General features: G+C 36.6%; 1 protein-coding gene across 10 annotated transcripts in view; it reads right to left on the minus strand.

Annotated features, from left to right (window-relative positions):
- Positions 1–15,956, minus strand: part of NUDCD1 (NudC domain containing 1) — a 40,582-nt gene extending 24,626 nt beyond the window's left edge. For all 10 annotated transcript variants that reach the window (XR_014025881.1, XR_014025882.1, XR_014025883.1 and 7 more), the window contains exons 1-8: positions 15,753–15,956; positions 11,650–11,804; positions 10,609–10,794; positions 6,140–6,323; positions 4,992–5,177; positions 3,355–3,562; positions 2,565–2,712; positions 1,779–1,904 (exon numbers count right to left, since the gene is read on the minus strand). Coding sequence is in view for 2 of the 10 variants with exons in the window: in XM_081323287.1 (XP_081179413.1) it covers positions 1,779–1,904; positions 2,565–2,712; positions 3,355–3,562; positions 4,992–5,177; positions 6,140–6,323; positions 10,609–10,794; positions 11,650–11,804; positions 15,753–15,873 (1,314 nt within the window). In the remaining 8 variants the exon portion in view is untranslated. The remainder of the gene's footprint in view (positions 1–1,778; positions 1,905–2,564; positions 2,713–3,354; positions 3,563–4,991; positions 5,178–6,139; positions 6,324–10,608; positions 10,795–11,649; positions 11,805–15,752) is intronic.
- Positions 15,957–16,993: the final 1,037 nt, after the last annotated feature.

Below are 16,993 nucleotides of genomic sequence, written 5' to 3' on the forward strand. Positions count from 1 at the left end.
GCTTGATGTAAAGGTGTAAAATACAGGAGTTACTCTCTACAAAATTCAGTGAGTTTTATCAGGTGATGGAGGGTACAGTAGCAAACATTAATAATAATAATAATAATAATAATAATAATAATAATAATAATAATAATAATAATAATAATAATAATAATAATAATTAGTAGTAGTAGTAGTAGTAGTAGTTAGAAGGGACGTTGGAGGCCATCTAATCCAACCCCCTGCTCAGGCAGGAAACCCTATACTATTTGAGGTAAATGGCTGTCTCTTCTTAAAAACTTCCAGTGTTGGAGCATTCACAGCTTCTGGAGGCAGGTTGTTCCACTGAATAATTGTTTTAACTGTCAGGAAGTTTTTCCTTAGTTCTAGGTTGCTTCTCTCTTTGGTTAGTTTCCATCTGTTGCTTCTTGTCCCGCCCTCAGATGCTTTGGAGAATAGCTTGATTCCCTCTGCTTTGTGGCAGCCCGAGATATTGGAACACTGCTATCATGTCACCCCTCGTCCTTATCTTCATTAAATTAGACATACCCAATTCCAACAACTGTTCCTTATGTTTTAGCTTCCAGTCCCCTGATCATCTTTGTTGCTCTTCTCTGTACTGTTTCTAGAGTCTCAACATCTTTTTTACATCGTAGTGACCAAAACTGGATGCAGTATTCCAAGTGTGGCCTTATCAAGGCATTGTAAAGTGGTATTAATACTTCACATGATCTTGATTCTATCCCTCTGTTAATGCAGCCTAGCACTGTGTTGGCTTTTTTGGCAGCTGCAACCCACAGCTGGCTTATATTTAAGTGACTGTCCACTAGGACTCCAAGATCCCTCACAGTTGCTACTATTGAGCAAGATACCACCTATACCTGTGCATTTGGTTTTTCTTGCCTAAATTTCTCAAATACAATTACTATGTGATTACACCAAATGATAGATGATACTACTCAGTCTTGGAGTGGTTTGCCTATACATGAAGAAACAGGATGACTTTTTTAAAAAAAACCCTCAATGAAAGTAAAAAAGCAAAGTCTTCCTTACTTCCTCCAAGAACGTGCTGAAAGCAACCAGACACCTGCTTATATAGATCTATGACCACAATAACCATGTATTAGAGAAGAAATATAAAATGTATTTTTTTATTTTAAATTACCTTTATTCTTACTGGAGATGGAAGGCTTGAAGTGACATTGTAACATTTTCTTTATCCTCAGTGTTACAGAGTGTCTGATTCACCCTGGTTGTCCTAGGTCAGGGGTAGGCAACCTCGGCTCTTTTATGACTCATGGACTTCAACTCCCAGCATAGCTGACTCAGGAATTATGGGAGTTGAAGTCCATGAGTCATAAAAGAGCCGAGGTTGTCTACTCCTGTCCTAGGTATAACTTGTTTTTGGGAAGAGGGGGCAGGGAAGAGAGCAGGAAATTTCTAAGGGTGCAGGGCTTCCTTGGTGATAGCATGTTGGATGTTTGCAGTGGTTACTAAGGAGGAGTAGAAAAAGGGAAATGCTGGGAAGACCAGGGAACCAGGTGGGCTGAGGGGACAGCTCTACTGGAACAGGGATGTTGGCAATGGTTGAGGGAAGTCGCTCAGGAAGAGAAGAAAACACCTGCCATTTTTTTTTAAAAAAGACTAAAGTCACAAAAACTCTATCCATTTCTGACTGAAAGGACATTGTTATAGTTGAAAACAATTGGAAGGCCTTGAAAAATCAACAGAAAAAAGAAATGAACTCTGTAAGTTGTCAATCATTATGGAATTTAAGAATATAATTTAATGCTTACCACATGAGTGATCTTCATGGTATCACCATCAAATCTACATAAACTTGTACTGTCTTCAAGGAAAATGTCGCATTCTTCCAGCTCTTGAGCATTACATGGAGGATTTTCTTTGTTAGGATCTGGATTCTGAAGTCAGGAATTAAATTTAGCTTTCTATGCATTCTGTGAGCCAACATTAATAAAACAGCAGTAAAAAAGAAGCATGTGATATAATAAATCTATAATACATGTATTGCATCCAGTATTTCATTGATACCTTTAAAAAGGTATCATTCTATGAATGTATGCTTTTGTTTTGTTTCATTTTGTTTACTGTTTTGTGGTTTATTCTCTATAAAACAATACATAATAGTTAAAAAAAGGTCTAATTCCAGAATTCCAGTCAATTCATAGGAGCATGAGATAACTGCATCCTAAATTGAAACAATTCAGATTTCAGGTTGGGAAACAATGATTGTTTCTCATAAAAAACCTGGAAACTTGGAATTTTGGGAGGACAGTTGTGCTGGGTTTTAGTCCCCTTCTTTTTATGTTTATGCATACTGAGCTTTTCTTCAAAAGGGTGTAATCATTTAATTTCATATCTATAGTCTGAAATATGCCCATCACTTTCAGTCTACCTAAAGATAACTAAACATAATATATAAAGCCGATCACTGTAGGATATTCAACGAAGTACGATTTCAAAAATCATGCAACATACAATTTAATCACTAGATTGCAATATATTTTGCTATACATAGATATTTATATATTAAAACCACAAATTTTATATCAACAGTTTACCATTTCATCAGAAGTAAGATACATCAGCTGCTCAGCTATTGTGGCACTTTGAGCTGGGTCCATAATAAATTCCCCCCGACAGTCACCAATTATCAGTTCTGGCCATAAACGCTTCTCTTCTTCCTTCTTAATTAAAACTATCTCTAATCTAGGAAGGGATAAAATAGATAAACATTGATAAGCCATGAGCAAAAGTAGAATTCAGGTCTTAATATTAAATGAACTATATTAATCTATTCGCAATACTTTGATAGTAGTAACTGAGGTGCTTCAAGGAAACCCAACTATGAATTCACACCTATACTGTAGATGGTGCCCTTTCACTGGAACAGTCTAGAATTAAATCATTCCTTAAGAATCTCTGCCCACAGGCTTTATATAGCGTCTTCTCCTCAATTTTAATGACTGACAGCAATTCCAAAAGTACAAGGAAATACAAACCATTTGCAATAGGAAGGTGAGTAGATCATATCGGTTTATAGATGACCACAGGAAAATCTTCAGTTATAGATAAGTAATTGACTCAACATTATTATATTTTATGAATCAGACATGGGTGACCAACTATTTACAAACTCACATGTTAAAACGATACAGGGACTGCTTTGCTGAATGCTACATACTACCAACATTCATTTCATTGTGGCAATCTACACTAAAGGTATTCTAGTATTGCCACCACCTAGTTACCCCTTTCCGCATTAAATAGAAAATGAATAATGGCAATAGGCTACAGATGGAAATATGTAACAAATTCAACATATCAAGTACGCAACACTAAAATAAATACCTATTTTCTTTAATTATCCATGTGGAGCTTTCATGGTCAATCAATGAAAAAAGGTCACCTTTCAGTATAGGAAACTGTGGATCTTTCAATGCTACACTGAGTTGATTTGGAGAAAAGCTGACATGTATATCTTCTTTGGTAAAGTTTTCATGGAGTCGGAAAATGATTGTCAAATCATCTTCAGTCTGTTGCCAGTAATATAGAGGTTCTATAAACAGAAGCACATAAGGGGAGTACATAATTAGCTAAAGGCTAAAACACTGAAGATTTGTGGAATAGCTGTCAAAAAACCAGTTATTAGTAGAATAAAATGTTGCATTGCCTAGCTACCTGAAACTAGAAAAACAAAAGTAACAGCAGCTCCAAAGTACATTATCTGTCATTATTTAAAATCTACTAGGAAGGTACAAATTATCATTAAATATGAAGAGAATAAAAAATACAATGCATAGATAAATAGAATCATAACAGTTGCAAAAGGGGCATTTAGGTTATTAATTCAATCTACTGCTCAGTGAAGAAATGCAAATTAAAGCAGCCCAGAAAAATGGCCACCTAATTACTACTAAAACACATCCAAATGAGGGGTTACATGGTCAAACTGCTATTAATATTAGGAAGTCAGGGTTAAACATATTGTTTTCCATTTTTCATCACTTAAATTTGTAGTCCCTGATCATCTTCACTGCCCTACTTTGAAATTGTTCCAATTTTTCAGGATCCATAAATCATGGAGCCCAGAACTAGATGCAATAATCTAAAGAATGACCAAAAAAGGAAAAGAGCAGAATAGTTACTTCTACCAATTTTGAAATTATATTTATATTTATATAGCCCAATGCAGGTTGAATTGTATTTAATCATCTTCTAATGAATTAAATGACAGGTCTGTTAGTCATAAGAGTTGTCATTTTTCCTTGACTGTTCCGATTGATAAAATCACTTCAACAATTATATCCTATGAATCATTAGAAAACATTATTACTGTCATCTTAGACACTAATTGAACAGTATAATAAGATAACACTACCACAAATGTACTGTAATTTACTAAGACATGAATATAATATAAAACATACTAGCTTTTTAAAAATCAAAGTATCATTTTCCCTTATTTGGCTACACAGGATAAATGAGCCTATCAGCATGGATTTTTTTTCTAGCAACTTCGCTAGCTAAAAAGACAGAAGCTTTTGAATAAACAGCACTACCCACCATTTATAATGTCTGAACTAGGCTATGATAGTACTTCTGAGGTCTACTTATCTACTGAGAAGTTTACTTATGTCACATAAATGAACATAAATTGGATAATGTCATATTTCTACATCAGCATAGCTTCTTATAATCTTACAATCATAAGGATTGAAGACTTTGGCAGGTTAAATATTTAAACAGATGGAAAGCTCATTGCATACAGGTAAATATATTGTAACTCAAACTTCTACAATTACTTCTTTTAACTGTAAAAACTGTATGACAAGTTAATAAATCAAGGTATGTAAACATAGAAGTTGCTTTTGAGATTCTGGGATTAGATCATTGACTATCAAATGCTGAAGAATTTTCAAACCTGCATGATTTTAATTATGTTTCCACTATAAAGACTTAGGATAACATGAGTGGTAGGGAGTTACCTTTCCTGTTTACTTCTGTTTTCTCCTTTTCATTTTCATCTTGTTGTGTCTCACCATTCTGCAAAAGAGTATAGGGCTTGTAGGAGATAACCATCAGGCCATTGCCATTTGGTTCTAGAGCTGCATAATGAGGAACAGATTTTCCTTGAAGAACTCGGCGTTTGGAGACTTCATACACTTCTTCACCTGATTTAAAAAAAAAAACTTTGAATTTCTTAATTCCTCCAATTTTTAAAGGATAAGCATTCAACAATACCTTGATCATACCAAAATTTGGGGCATAATTTGACAATGTCTCTTTGGAATGCTTTAATGCAGCCTTCATGAAAGGAACCAACATGCAGTCCTTGAAAGAATGTTATGTAGATATAGGAGCACAGAGCATATATACTCTCCTTATAACTCCAAGGTTAATTACACCACTAGTAATTCTTCTGGAATATCTCAAAATCCTCATTTGCACGATGGTGTATAGAATATATTCACTGTCTTAAATTATTTGTAAAAAATTATAAAGGTGTGATAGAAATAAATAAATAAAAATGTAAATGGTCTTGTGAAGCTTGTTGGATTCATAGAGAGTGATCAGCCCAAATTCACCCATCTAGTTTTCCATTTTCTACCCTGCCTTATGTCCAGAGCTCAAGGCAGGGTACCAGGGCACACTCCCCTCATTTTTCCATATAATATGAAGTAGGCTGGGCTGAGAGAAAGTGACTAGCTCAAATTCACATTTTCATGATTGACTTCTATGGCCAGGCTCTGCCTTAGAGAAAAGCAATTCAGAAAGATGACTGCTTGTAGCACCGAGTCTGTTTCAGCCATCTGAGATTATTTCTATACGTTTTTGGGAAACAGGAAGGATAATGAAACATTTATTGAAAAGGAACTTCTTGAATTTCACTGCGATTTACTACTATTTTTAATGTCATCCTACCTTACCATATTTTGTTTTAAGAAACATTTTCTAACAGCTCTTCCAAACATTTTGGCTATTAGGCATTTGCAAATTTGTATTCGTATCTTTTCTCCATTCCCTAAGTTAACAGTTTGCAGAATTCCTATGGTAAGAATGTAATAAATGCGTATAGATAGCCCATGAACTTTCTTTCATAGACCAGCAAAATAAAACCAAGTGAAACACTCACCCTCCTTAGAAGTATTCACAATTCTAACCCACTCCAATGAAACATGAAAGCCGCTGCCTTGTGCATCCAATTCATCCTTTTCTATTCGTAAGAGCAACACACCAACTGAATGTGAGTCTGACTGTAAAAACGATATGCTGTGGACTATAATAAAGGGAGTCTCAAACTCTTCGCTGAATAATATCTGGAGAAAGAAGGAATTTTAGTAAGCAACTGAGTAATATTTTCTGAGTGCACAATCCACTCTTCAGATCTAATAGAAAAGACTATCAACCTGTGTTTTTGTGATGGTAACTCAGTATATACTATTTCCAATAAACACAGGAGAAGATAATATTTATTTGAAGTGCTTTAGATGTTGCTGATGGTTTATGATTATATTATTCCAATTTTAAATTCCCCCCCCCCACAAATAAACTTTGTTATTGGTCCAAGATGTTCCATCTTTATAACTGAATCATGTATCCAGAGCAAACTACACGTAAATCTGGAGTCTAGACAATAAAATTTATTCTGCCTCTACATCTTTCAATACTAAAAATCTTTTGCAAAGGGGAAAAAGATCTTCTCAAGGCCAAATACAGTGCTCATTCAAGCCTTATTTCTAGGGACTGGCTTATCATGATGGATGAATCCCCTTAACTGTAGCTTTATTCCACAAACCATGAACACTAATATGCCTTGCATAAACTTCCTCATCATCCAGGAAAACAACTAGGTCACCACAGATATTCCTCAATCCATCATAGAAAGCTTTATGGGCAAGTTGGAAGTTTGTTTACCTCTTCAAAAACCAGTTTATATTTTATGAATCAAAAACCAGTTTATATTTTATGAATCAAATTCTAAGATTGATTATGAACACATGAATGAGAAAACAAGATACTAAAAACACTCTGGAATACTAAAAAAAAGCTCTGGAAGCTTACAAATGTTTACAAGATATCAATGTGGCTCTCAAGATAGAATGCATAATAAGATAGGATGGAGAGCCAATTTGGTCTAGTATTTAAGGCACTGGGCCAGAAGGAAGGAGATCGTGAGTTCAAGTCCCACTTTGGCCATGAAAGGCAACTGGGTGACTCTGGGGCAGCCTAACTCTCTCAGCTTAACTCACCTCACAAAGTTGCTGTGAGGAAAACAGGAGAAGGAAGGTATAGTGGATATGTTTGCCAGTTTGAGTTGTCAAAATAATAAAAGCAGGATACAAATAAATAAATACAGGGAGTGCAGAATTATTAGGCAAATGAGTATTTTGACCACATCATCCTCTTTATGCATGTTGTCTTACTCCAAGCTGTATAGGCTCGAAAGCCTACTACCAATTAAGCATATTAGGTGATGTGCATCTCTGTAATGAGAAGGGGTGTGGTCTAATGACATCAACACCCTGTATCAGGTGTGCATAATTATTAGGCAACTTCCTTTCCTTTGGCAAAATGGGTCAAAAGAAGGACTTGACAGGCTCAGAAAAGTCAAAAATAGTGAGATATCTTGCAGAGGGATGCAGCACTCTTAAAATTGCAAAGCTTCTGAAGCGTGATCATCGAACAATCAAGCGTTTCATTCAAAATAGTCAACAGGGTCGCAAGAAGCGTGTGGAGAAACCAAGGCGCAAAATAACTGCCCATGAACTGAGAAAAGTCAAGCGTGCAGCTGCCAAGATGCCACTTGCCACCAGTTTGGCCATATTTCAGAGCTGCAACATCACTGGAGTGCCCAAAAGCACAAGGTGTGCAATACTCAGAGACATGGCCAAGGTAAGAAAGGCTGAAAGACGACCACCACTGAACAAGACACACAAGCTGAAACGTCAAGACTGGGCCAAGAAATATCTCAAGACTGATTTTTCTAAGGTTTTATGGACTGATGAAATGAGAGTGAGTCTTGATGGGCCAGATGGATGGGCCCGTGGCTGGATTGGTAAAGGGCAGAGAGCTCCAGTCCGACTCAGACGCCAGCAAGGTGGAGGTGGAGTACTGGTTTGGGCTGGTATCATCAAAGATGAGCTTGTGGGGCCTTTTCTGGTTGAGGATGGAGTCAAGCTCAACTCCCAGTCCTACTGCCAGTTTCTGGAAGACACCTTCTTCAAGCAGTGGTACAGGAAGAAGTCTGCATCCTTCAAGAAAAACATGATTTTCATGCAGGACAATGCTCTATCACACGCGTCCAAGTACTCCACAGCGTGGCTGGCAAGAAAGGGTATAAAAGAAGGAAATCTAATGACATGGCCTCCTTGTTCACCTGATCTGAACCCCATTGAGAACCTGTGGTCCATCATCAAATGTGAGATTTACAAGGAGGGAAAACAGTACACCTCTCTGAACAGTGTCTGGGAGGCTGTGGTTGCTGCTGCACGCAATGTTGATGGTGAACAGATCAAAACACTGACAGAATCCATGGATGGCAGGCTTTTGAGTGTCCTTGCAAAGAAAGGTGGCTATATTGGTCACTGATTTGTTTTTGTTATGTTTTTGAATGTCAGAAATGTATATTTGTGAATGTTGAGATGTTATATTGGTTTCACTGGTAAAAATAAATAATTGAAATGGGTATATATTTGTTTTTTGTTAAGTTGCCTAATAATTATGCACAGTAATAGTCACCTGCACACACAGATATCCCCCTAAAATAGCTATAACTAAAAACAAACTAAAAACTACTTCCAAAAATATTCAGCTTTGATATTAATGAGTTTTTTGGGTTCATTGAGAACATGGTTGTTGTTCAATAATAAAATTAATCCTCAAAAATACAACTTGCCTAATAATTCTGCACTCCCTGTAATAGTAGCAGGATAACCCAAATTCTGAATTTAGTTATTGCATTCAACTCTTGGCACAATTTCTAGGAAAAAGATAATAGTGATATTTATTCTGCAATGAACATACTTAATATTCTTTCCTCCTCCTATTTTCCCAAGAACAATCCTGTTTGGTGGGTTGGACTGAGACAGTCACTGGCCCAAAGTCAGCCAGGTTGGCTTTCATGCCTATGGTGGGACTAGAACTTATAGTCTCCTAGTGTCTAACCTGCTTGCCTTAACTACTGGCTGATTTTAGGAATAACAAAAGAATTAATATTAAAAAAGCCCCACTAAAGATTCTAAACTAGCAAAAAGCTAGATACTGTTCTGAAAATTAGTTCTTTTGCTATATAAAATACGTAGAAGAAATAGTTAATTTCTATGCTGTATCATTTTTTTTCCAAAAATGGCTTAAGTGTAATTTAGAATTTCTTTACTCAGAGAATGTTAGGAAATAGGGCAATTTTCAAGGCTTGATAATAGTACTTTTGAAGCTAGCTCCAACAAGATGCAATTAAGATCAACATGTTGTTCAATTAATTAACTTTCTATATGAATTCATTTGCATAACTACCATTTGGACAAAAAAAAATTATCCTTCCAGAAATCAACAGATCTATGTAGAAAGGCATATTTCACAGATACTTTAGAGAAAATGTATTTATTTGTTTCTAGGAACTATAAGCCTTTATAGCTGAATCTTTATTTTCATATTTTACATATTTCTGAATGTTAATGGTTAGATCTTCTTATGACTAGAAGTAATTTTTATAAATATTTTTGTTTTATATTTAATTGTATGATGCATTTAATATTTTACAGCATTTGACTTACAACAATAATTTCCATTATCAATCATGATGGTCATAAGTCAAGGCATTCACGTGACCGGACCTGACTTTATGACTTTTTTCTAATAGTTGTTAAGCAAATATTGTAGTTTTAAGTGAATACCATATTCAGTGAATAATCTATTCCTCTGCCATTAAAGTGTAGTGACATGAGTGTGGAACACTGTAACCAACTGTAACAGTGAACAGGTTGTCAAGCATCCAAAAATATGGTCATGTGATTGCGGGATGTGCAGCCATCAGAACTTCAAGTTGTAAATAGCTTTTGGGGGTCTGTTGTAACTTCAGTCAGTTAGTAGCTGGTCATTAAACAAGGACGTACAACAATGCATATGAATCCCAGAGTTTTACCTCCCCCATTAATTTCAGTATTCTCAAAAGCAATTAAGTCACTCCTTTTAAGCAGGCATCTCCACATGCTCCAGAGATGATTAAGCAAATAATAGGTGTTTAATTTTGACACTTGAGTTGGCTAGATTGATCTTCAAACTTCAGGAGTGTTGGTTTAGAGACTGTGTTTTACATACATTGTCTAGAACAGTTTTGTGTGTGCATCAGACATTTGCAAAATTATAATAAATGACAATAATAATTAGGTTTCCCGAGGTTAGCAGTCTTTAATGAAAAAACAAGGAGGAAATCATTTATCTTACAATTCAAAACATATATGAAAGCCAATTTGTTTATACCGAAGCAACTAAGCAGTAGAAAGAGGGTGACCTTAGCCAAGCATATTCAACCATTTGAGAAAGGAAACAGCATTTAAAATATACTTAATGCTTCTCAGCAGAAGACAAATTCTCAGGACTTACTTCCCACTTTTCACAAGAACCATCATCCCGCCTGCCAGTTTGAATAAGATATAGTCTTCCTGTTCCATCTGAAAGGGTAACCCAGGTGGAAGATGTGAAATGTAATGATGCACAAAGACGATTATCACAAGCTATTAAGTCTGCAGGAAGCCTGAATACTTCTCTTGGTTTTTTTAAGGCAGTGTCCTGCAAAGCAAGAAAACAAGAATATGTTTAAGCTCAAACAACAAAGAATAAACAATCATAATAGTGTAGCTAAGCTTTTCATGGACTCTGCTGATGGTCTTTAGTCTATACATCCCAAAAATAAGCAGAAACAAAGTCAGAAATGATAAGAAGTCAGAAGAAAACATAATCTCCTTATTAGAAAACCAATATATACTGAACAAGAATGTGTGGCTATTTGAGCCAGAAATTCTGATTAAGGGAATTCAATTAACACTCTGATAAGGGGTGGTATTCCCCTGAAAGAATTGGCAAGTGGCATAAAAATCAAAATCTGGGAGTATTTTTTTTACTTATGTTTCCTAGTACATTAATACATGGCTAGTATTTTGGTTAGTACCCACTTCCTATTACATCAATTAGAACCACTTCTGGAATGAGATGTACAGAATACTAATACACGTAATTCTTAATGTTCACCTGCACACACTTACCTCTTTTCATATTTAAATTAAAAACAAGTGCATTGCTTTAACTGAAGAGATAGTACACATTACAAACTGCAGCCTTTTTGACAAATATCCAGATCATCCACAATTATCTATTAACAGAGAGAAGACTGTTAATTTTTTTTTTTTTGCTTTAGTTAGCTAGAATACTTTATTTGGCCAGGTGTGATTAGACATATAGTCTCCAATGCTCAGGGTTGGAAGTTTAAACTTCCCCATATCTGAATACTGAAATTTGTGCGGCAAGAATGTGAAAACAATATTTTTGCTGAAAATTACACATGTAGCTCTTGGACACATACTTGCAAGAAAATTTGCCCCGTTTGCTGCTACAGCCATGGACACATTTATTTTATAATGAACTTACCAAAGTAACACTTAAATTCATGACTCTTCCAAGTTGATCAACATAATAAACATTATCTTGGTACCAGGAATCAAGATGTAGGTAATTATACATGCCAAATGCACGCATGTGATCCAAGGTGTACTGATCATCTCTCAGTCTGACTTCTGCTACCGCTGAAGGGGGAAACAGAAACAGGAAAAATGTGACATTGCATAACCACTTAGGAAATGAATTTACAATATTTAACTCATGGGTCTTGTTCAAAATATAGTTTCCTAATTACATTATTTAAAACAAGGGTATTATAGGTTTTGCCCAAGATACCTCAAAAGTAAATACACAGAAACCAGGCTGATAAGTAAAACTAGTATTAGAGTGCCATCTGCTGTCTGTGACTTTTCTTTAAAAATGCCTTCTAAAACGTGCTTAACAGCTTTCATAGCTTCTATTTATTTCCTTGGCATTCAAAAACATGAAGAAAAATTAAATTATGACAGCAACTTTAATCTACAAATCTACCATACCTATTTTCTTGCACAAGGACCATAAATGTCTTCAGAAACAAAACATGCTAACATTATTTATTTATTTGATTTATATACCGCCCTTCTCCCGAAGGACTCAGGGCGGTGTACAGGGCAATAAAAATAAGAATACAGGATACAAGATTTAAAGTTAAATGATTGTGCCCAATGTAGTAAGTTAGTTAAAAATAATGTTAAAACCCCAAACCCATCAGACCAGGCCGGCTTGTTAGAATAGATAAGTTTTTAGATCACGCCGGAAGGAGCGAAGGTCGGGGGCCATTCGTAGTTCAGCCGGTAAGCGGTTCCGAAGAATTGGTGCGCCCACCGAGAATGCTCTCCCCCTGGGTATACACAGCAAGCTAAATAATTAGAAATAACTCAAATTTCATTAGTAGGACTCTGGATTATCAAGTAACAGAATAACAATCACAAATCTCCTGGATCACCAAATTAACAAATTTTGTAGGAAGCTGTGGCCTTCCTGTCTCTTGTGTAACAGGAGAACCATCCAAAAAAAGAGTTGCCCAAAGAATTAAGGATATAGAAGCACAAACTGATATAGCTATCCTTAGTAAGGTGGGTAACTTGGAATGGCTGAGTAAATACAAACATACTTTTCAAGTAGACAGTTATTTGAAGTTACAACTCCCAAAACATCTTAAGGAGATATTTACAAGAGCAAGATTCGGAGATTTCATTCTATACCCTACAATGAGCGTCTCTGCATTTGCAGAGCGGCAGAGGTAGAAGACCAGGCCCACATCCTATTTGACTGTTGCCTGTATAAGAGGGTGAGAGACAGGTATCTTGGTCTATATACCAAACGAATGACCCATTGGGATCCCCATATCAAAATAACTTATCTTATGTCCGGCCAGAACTTGAAAATAACATTTAACGTAGCACAGTACTTAAACAAAATGATCTGGTTGAGATCTGCATAGTGGGACTGATTGGGGTAGATTGCAAGGGCGACTCCGAAATATAATGTTATCATATTTTATCTATATCTTAAATTATTGTACATTATTACAATTTCCTTTAGATTGCATTTTATTACTATTTCATCTTAAATTGTATTTTATTTTAATTCCATTTTAAATTGTATTTTATCAAATTCCATTTTAAATTGCCTTTATCAAATTTTAGTAACAATTTGTTGCTGAAACTTTGCACTTTGATATGGCCCAAGGGCTAATCAATAAAGAGTTATTATAAGTAACAGAATACTGAAAAGTTGTCTACTCATCACAATTTTATAACCTATTCACAAGTATATTGAAAACATTATTATTCTCCCACATTCAACTAGTTTGCTATTACATCTTAGGGATCTCCCATAGTATTTTTCCAGCTGATCCTATCTGGCAAGGTTGACAGACTCCAAGACTTTCCAATTAAATAACACCATCTTTCTGGATCTTTGCAGTGCCTGCCCTCTGGAATGAGGTTTCCTCCAAGATTTGAACATCTGCCAAGGTAAGAGTCTTGGTAGATATCACAGCAGTTACAAACCAATAGTATACAAGCTTCTCTCATTCTTAATTCTTACAAGTGTTACTACACAGTAAGTTTTACCTTTACTTAAATCACCTTAAATCACTACCATCAAACCTTAGTTTATAAATACAGTTATTATGACAATAAAGAATCAGAGTACAATCAAGTTCCTAATATAATTCAGTTGACTTTTTATTGATTTCCTTTGACTTACTTAAGATATTTCTTTTAAGCAGAAAAAGAATGTACATTAAAGTCTACCTTTAATGATCTAGCCTGAATTAAATTTACAAGCAAGTCAGGTTTTTTGAAAAAAATATTAGTTTGAAACTATTCAGAAGAAATATACAAACTCTATATATTTGAAACCAAAGTATCTGTATACGTATTAAATAATTAAGTAAAGAAATTCATGTATGTGTATGCCTATATTTTCATGCTGTTTTATTCTATAATGTATTTTAGATGCTTTTATTCTATACTGTATTTATGTTGTGTTTTAACTGTATTTTAAATGTCTATACCTACTGCTAAGTTAAAAATGAATATGCATTTTTATGTAAGGTACTGAAATGATTTTGCCTAATCTTGAAAATCTAAGCTGGGGACCCCAAACATTTCAGCTCATCAATCCCTTCATGAATTTTCAGATGGTTGCTGGATAGAACCGTAGCTGGAATTGGGTATGTCTAGTTTAATGAAGGATGAGGGGTGACATAATAGCATTGTTCCAATATCTCAGGGGCTGCCACAAAGAAGAGGGAGGCAAGCTATTCTCCAAAGCATCTGAAGGCAGGACAAGAAGTAATGGATGGAAACTAATCAAGGAGAGAAGCAACCTAGAACTAAGGAGAAATTTCCTGGCAGTTAGAACAATTAATCAGTGGAACAACCTGCTTTCAGAAGTTCTGAACACTGGAAGTTTTTAAGAAGAGATTGGACAACCATTTGTCTGAAGTGGTATAGGGTTTCCTGCCTGAGCAGGAGGTTGGACTAGAAGACCTCCAAGGTCCCTTCCAACTATTCTACTTTTATTATATTCTACCTGGAATATTTATTATCTGAAATTAATTTAATAAATACAACTTTATACTTAATAGTACTACAAAGAAGAATTTTGCTCTTTTGGATAGTCCCCTATTTATTTCTCTGGGGAATCCTGAGTTAAGCAGACTCCAAACTGATGTTTTTAGAACTTGGATGGGAAACCAATAGGAAATTTGAGAGCTGCAGGAGTTTGGGGAGTGAAAAAACACCCCAGAAAAGGGCAAGTCACTTTTTAAGGAAGAAATTTACAGAGCCAGTGGTCGTTCTGTGGTTAAGGCATCAGGCTAGCAACTGAGAAACCATGAAAGCCAGCTGGTGCTCTTGGACTGGTCACTCTCTCAGCTCAGTTCACCTTACAGGGTTGCTGTGTGTGGAAATTAGGATGAAGAAGGTGTGTTGGATATGTTCACCACCTTGAGGTATTTGTAAAATAAATAACTAAATAAATACATGGGAAATAAATAAATGCAACTCCATAAAACCACCAGAAGTCAAATTTGGTTCAAAGGAATGGGAAATTAATAGTCAAACGTTGCTTGACAGTGAGATGGCAGGCATATAAATTTAATAAATAAGACACAAGAAAATAAAATAATTAACTAAATGGAGAACATAAATAGAACCGATCACAAAAGGTGATCACATGACCTGGTCATAAATGTGAACCAAGCATCTGAATTCTGATCATGTGACCATGGGGATGCTACAATAGTCGTTAAGTGTGAAAAATGGTCACAAGTCACTTTTTCAGTGCCGTTATAATTTGGAACGATCACTAAATGAACTGCTGTAAGTCGAGGACTGCCTGTATATAAAAACTCAGAGCAGAAAAACATTTTTTTAAAATTTTATTTTCTTAAGCCTGGGACTATTCTCGGCTTTTCCTGCTCCATTTTACCCATCCTCCCGGTTTTTTGCCTGGAAGCGCTCTCCCCGTCCAGCCAGGGCTCCAAAGCCGGGAAGCCGAGCCAGGGGGTCCCCCAACGCAGCCTGCGCTTCCCCGTACCCCAAACCCGGCCGCCAAAGGGGCGCCACGCCGACACTCACGCGAGTCCAGCTCCACTTGGTAGCAGGCCAGCGGCTCCAACGAAAGCTTGTAGCCCTCGAACCTGGGGTCCAACAGCAGCCGCTTGACGCGCAATGAACAGTTCGCCGCCGCCGCCTCCATGCCGCAGGCCTCGGCCTCAACCGCCGCTGCTCCAAGCCTTTCGAGTCCCGGTCGACGGAGGGCTGAGGCCGTGGCAGCAGAGACACCCCCCCACCCCTCCCGCGAAGGATTTTGGGTAGGAAAGGAGTGCAGAGCCTGATGGGAATCGTAGTTTTGGAGCGCCTGTCGCAGGAGACGAGCCTTTCTAGAACTCCTGGGCGCTTCGTGCCGAGGCTTTGCAGTTTGGTGCCTGGTCCTTTGCAGGATGGGGGTCAGTGCTAAGGGTCTCCATCACCCTAATCCAGGGGTCTTCAAACTTGGCCCTTTTATGACTTGTGGACTTCAACTCCCAGAATTCCTCAGCTAGCGTGCCTGGCTGAGGAATTCTGGGAGTTGAAGTCCACAAGTCATAAAAGGGCCAAGTTTGAAGACGCCCCTGCCCTAATCAATTCAGTACAAAGCAATGCTGTTCCGTTCAGGAAGGTTGCTCCTTTTCTACATTTGATTGGATGTAGTGGGCAGAACTATACAAAAGTTCCTAAGATGGATATTTGGGTTACTCCTTGGTCTGAACCAGTGTTTCTCGATCATGACAACTCTGAGAATTCTAGATTTCAATTTCCGGAATTCCCCAGGCAACCATGTTGACTAGGGAATTCTGGGATTTGAAGTCCACACTTCTTAAAGTTGCAAAGTTTGAGAAATGCTGCTCTAAGCCATCTAAAGTAATAAAGGTAGAATAATAATATGACAGACAGACAGAGGGTTTCTTCACTTTGGTTTAGCATATTAAGTGAGCTCAATCATTAGGGTTAATGAAATTTTGATGTCTTGGTTATGACTTAATGTGTTGTCTGGATGAGGATACATAACATTTTGCACTCAAACTATGGTCTTTGAACAAAACAGTCTGCATCTACACACCATGCTAAGCCAAGATCAAGCAAACCACATTATGGCTTGGTGCAGCGGGTCAACTTGCCTTCTCTGTCAACCTAACTTTTAGGGTTTATTTTTAGGTTTAGTTAGAGTAATAGTTGGAATTTCCAGATATATGCTGTTTCCAATGCAGTGATATATATGTGTCTTATTTTGAATCTGGTTACCCATTTTATAAAATGATTTCACTTCCAATAAAATA

Source organism: Vipera berus (genome assembly GCF_964194415.1).
Source record: "Vipera berus genome assembly, chromosome: 3".
Classification (NCBI taxonomy): Eukaryota; Metazoa; Chordata; class Lepidosauria; order Squamata; family Viperidae; genus Vipera; species Vipera berus.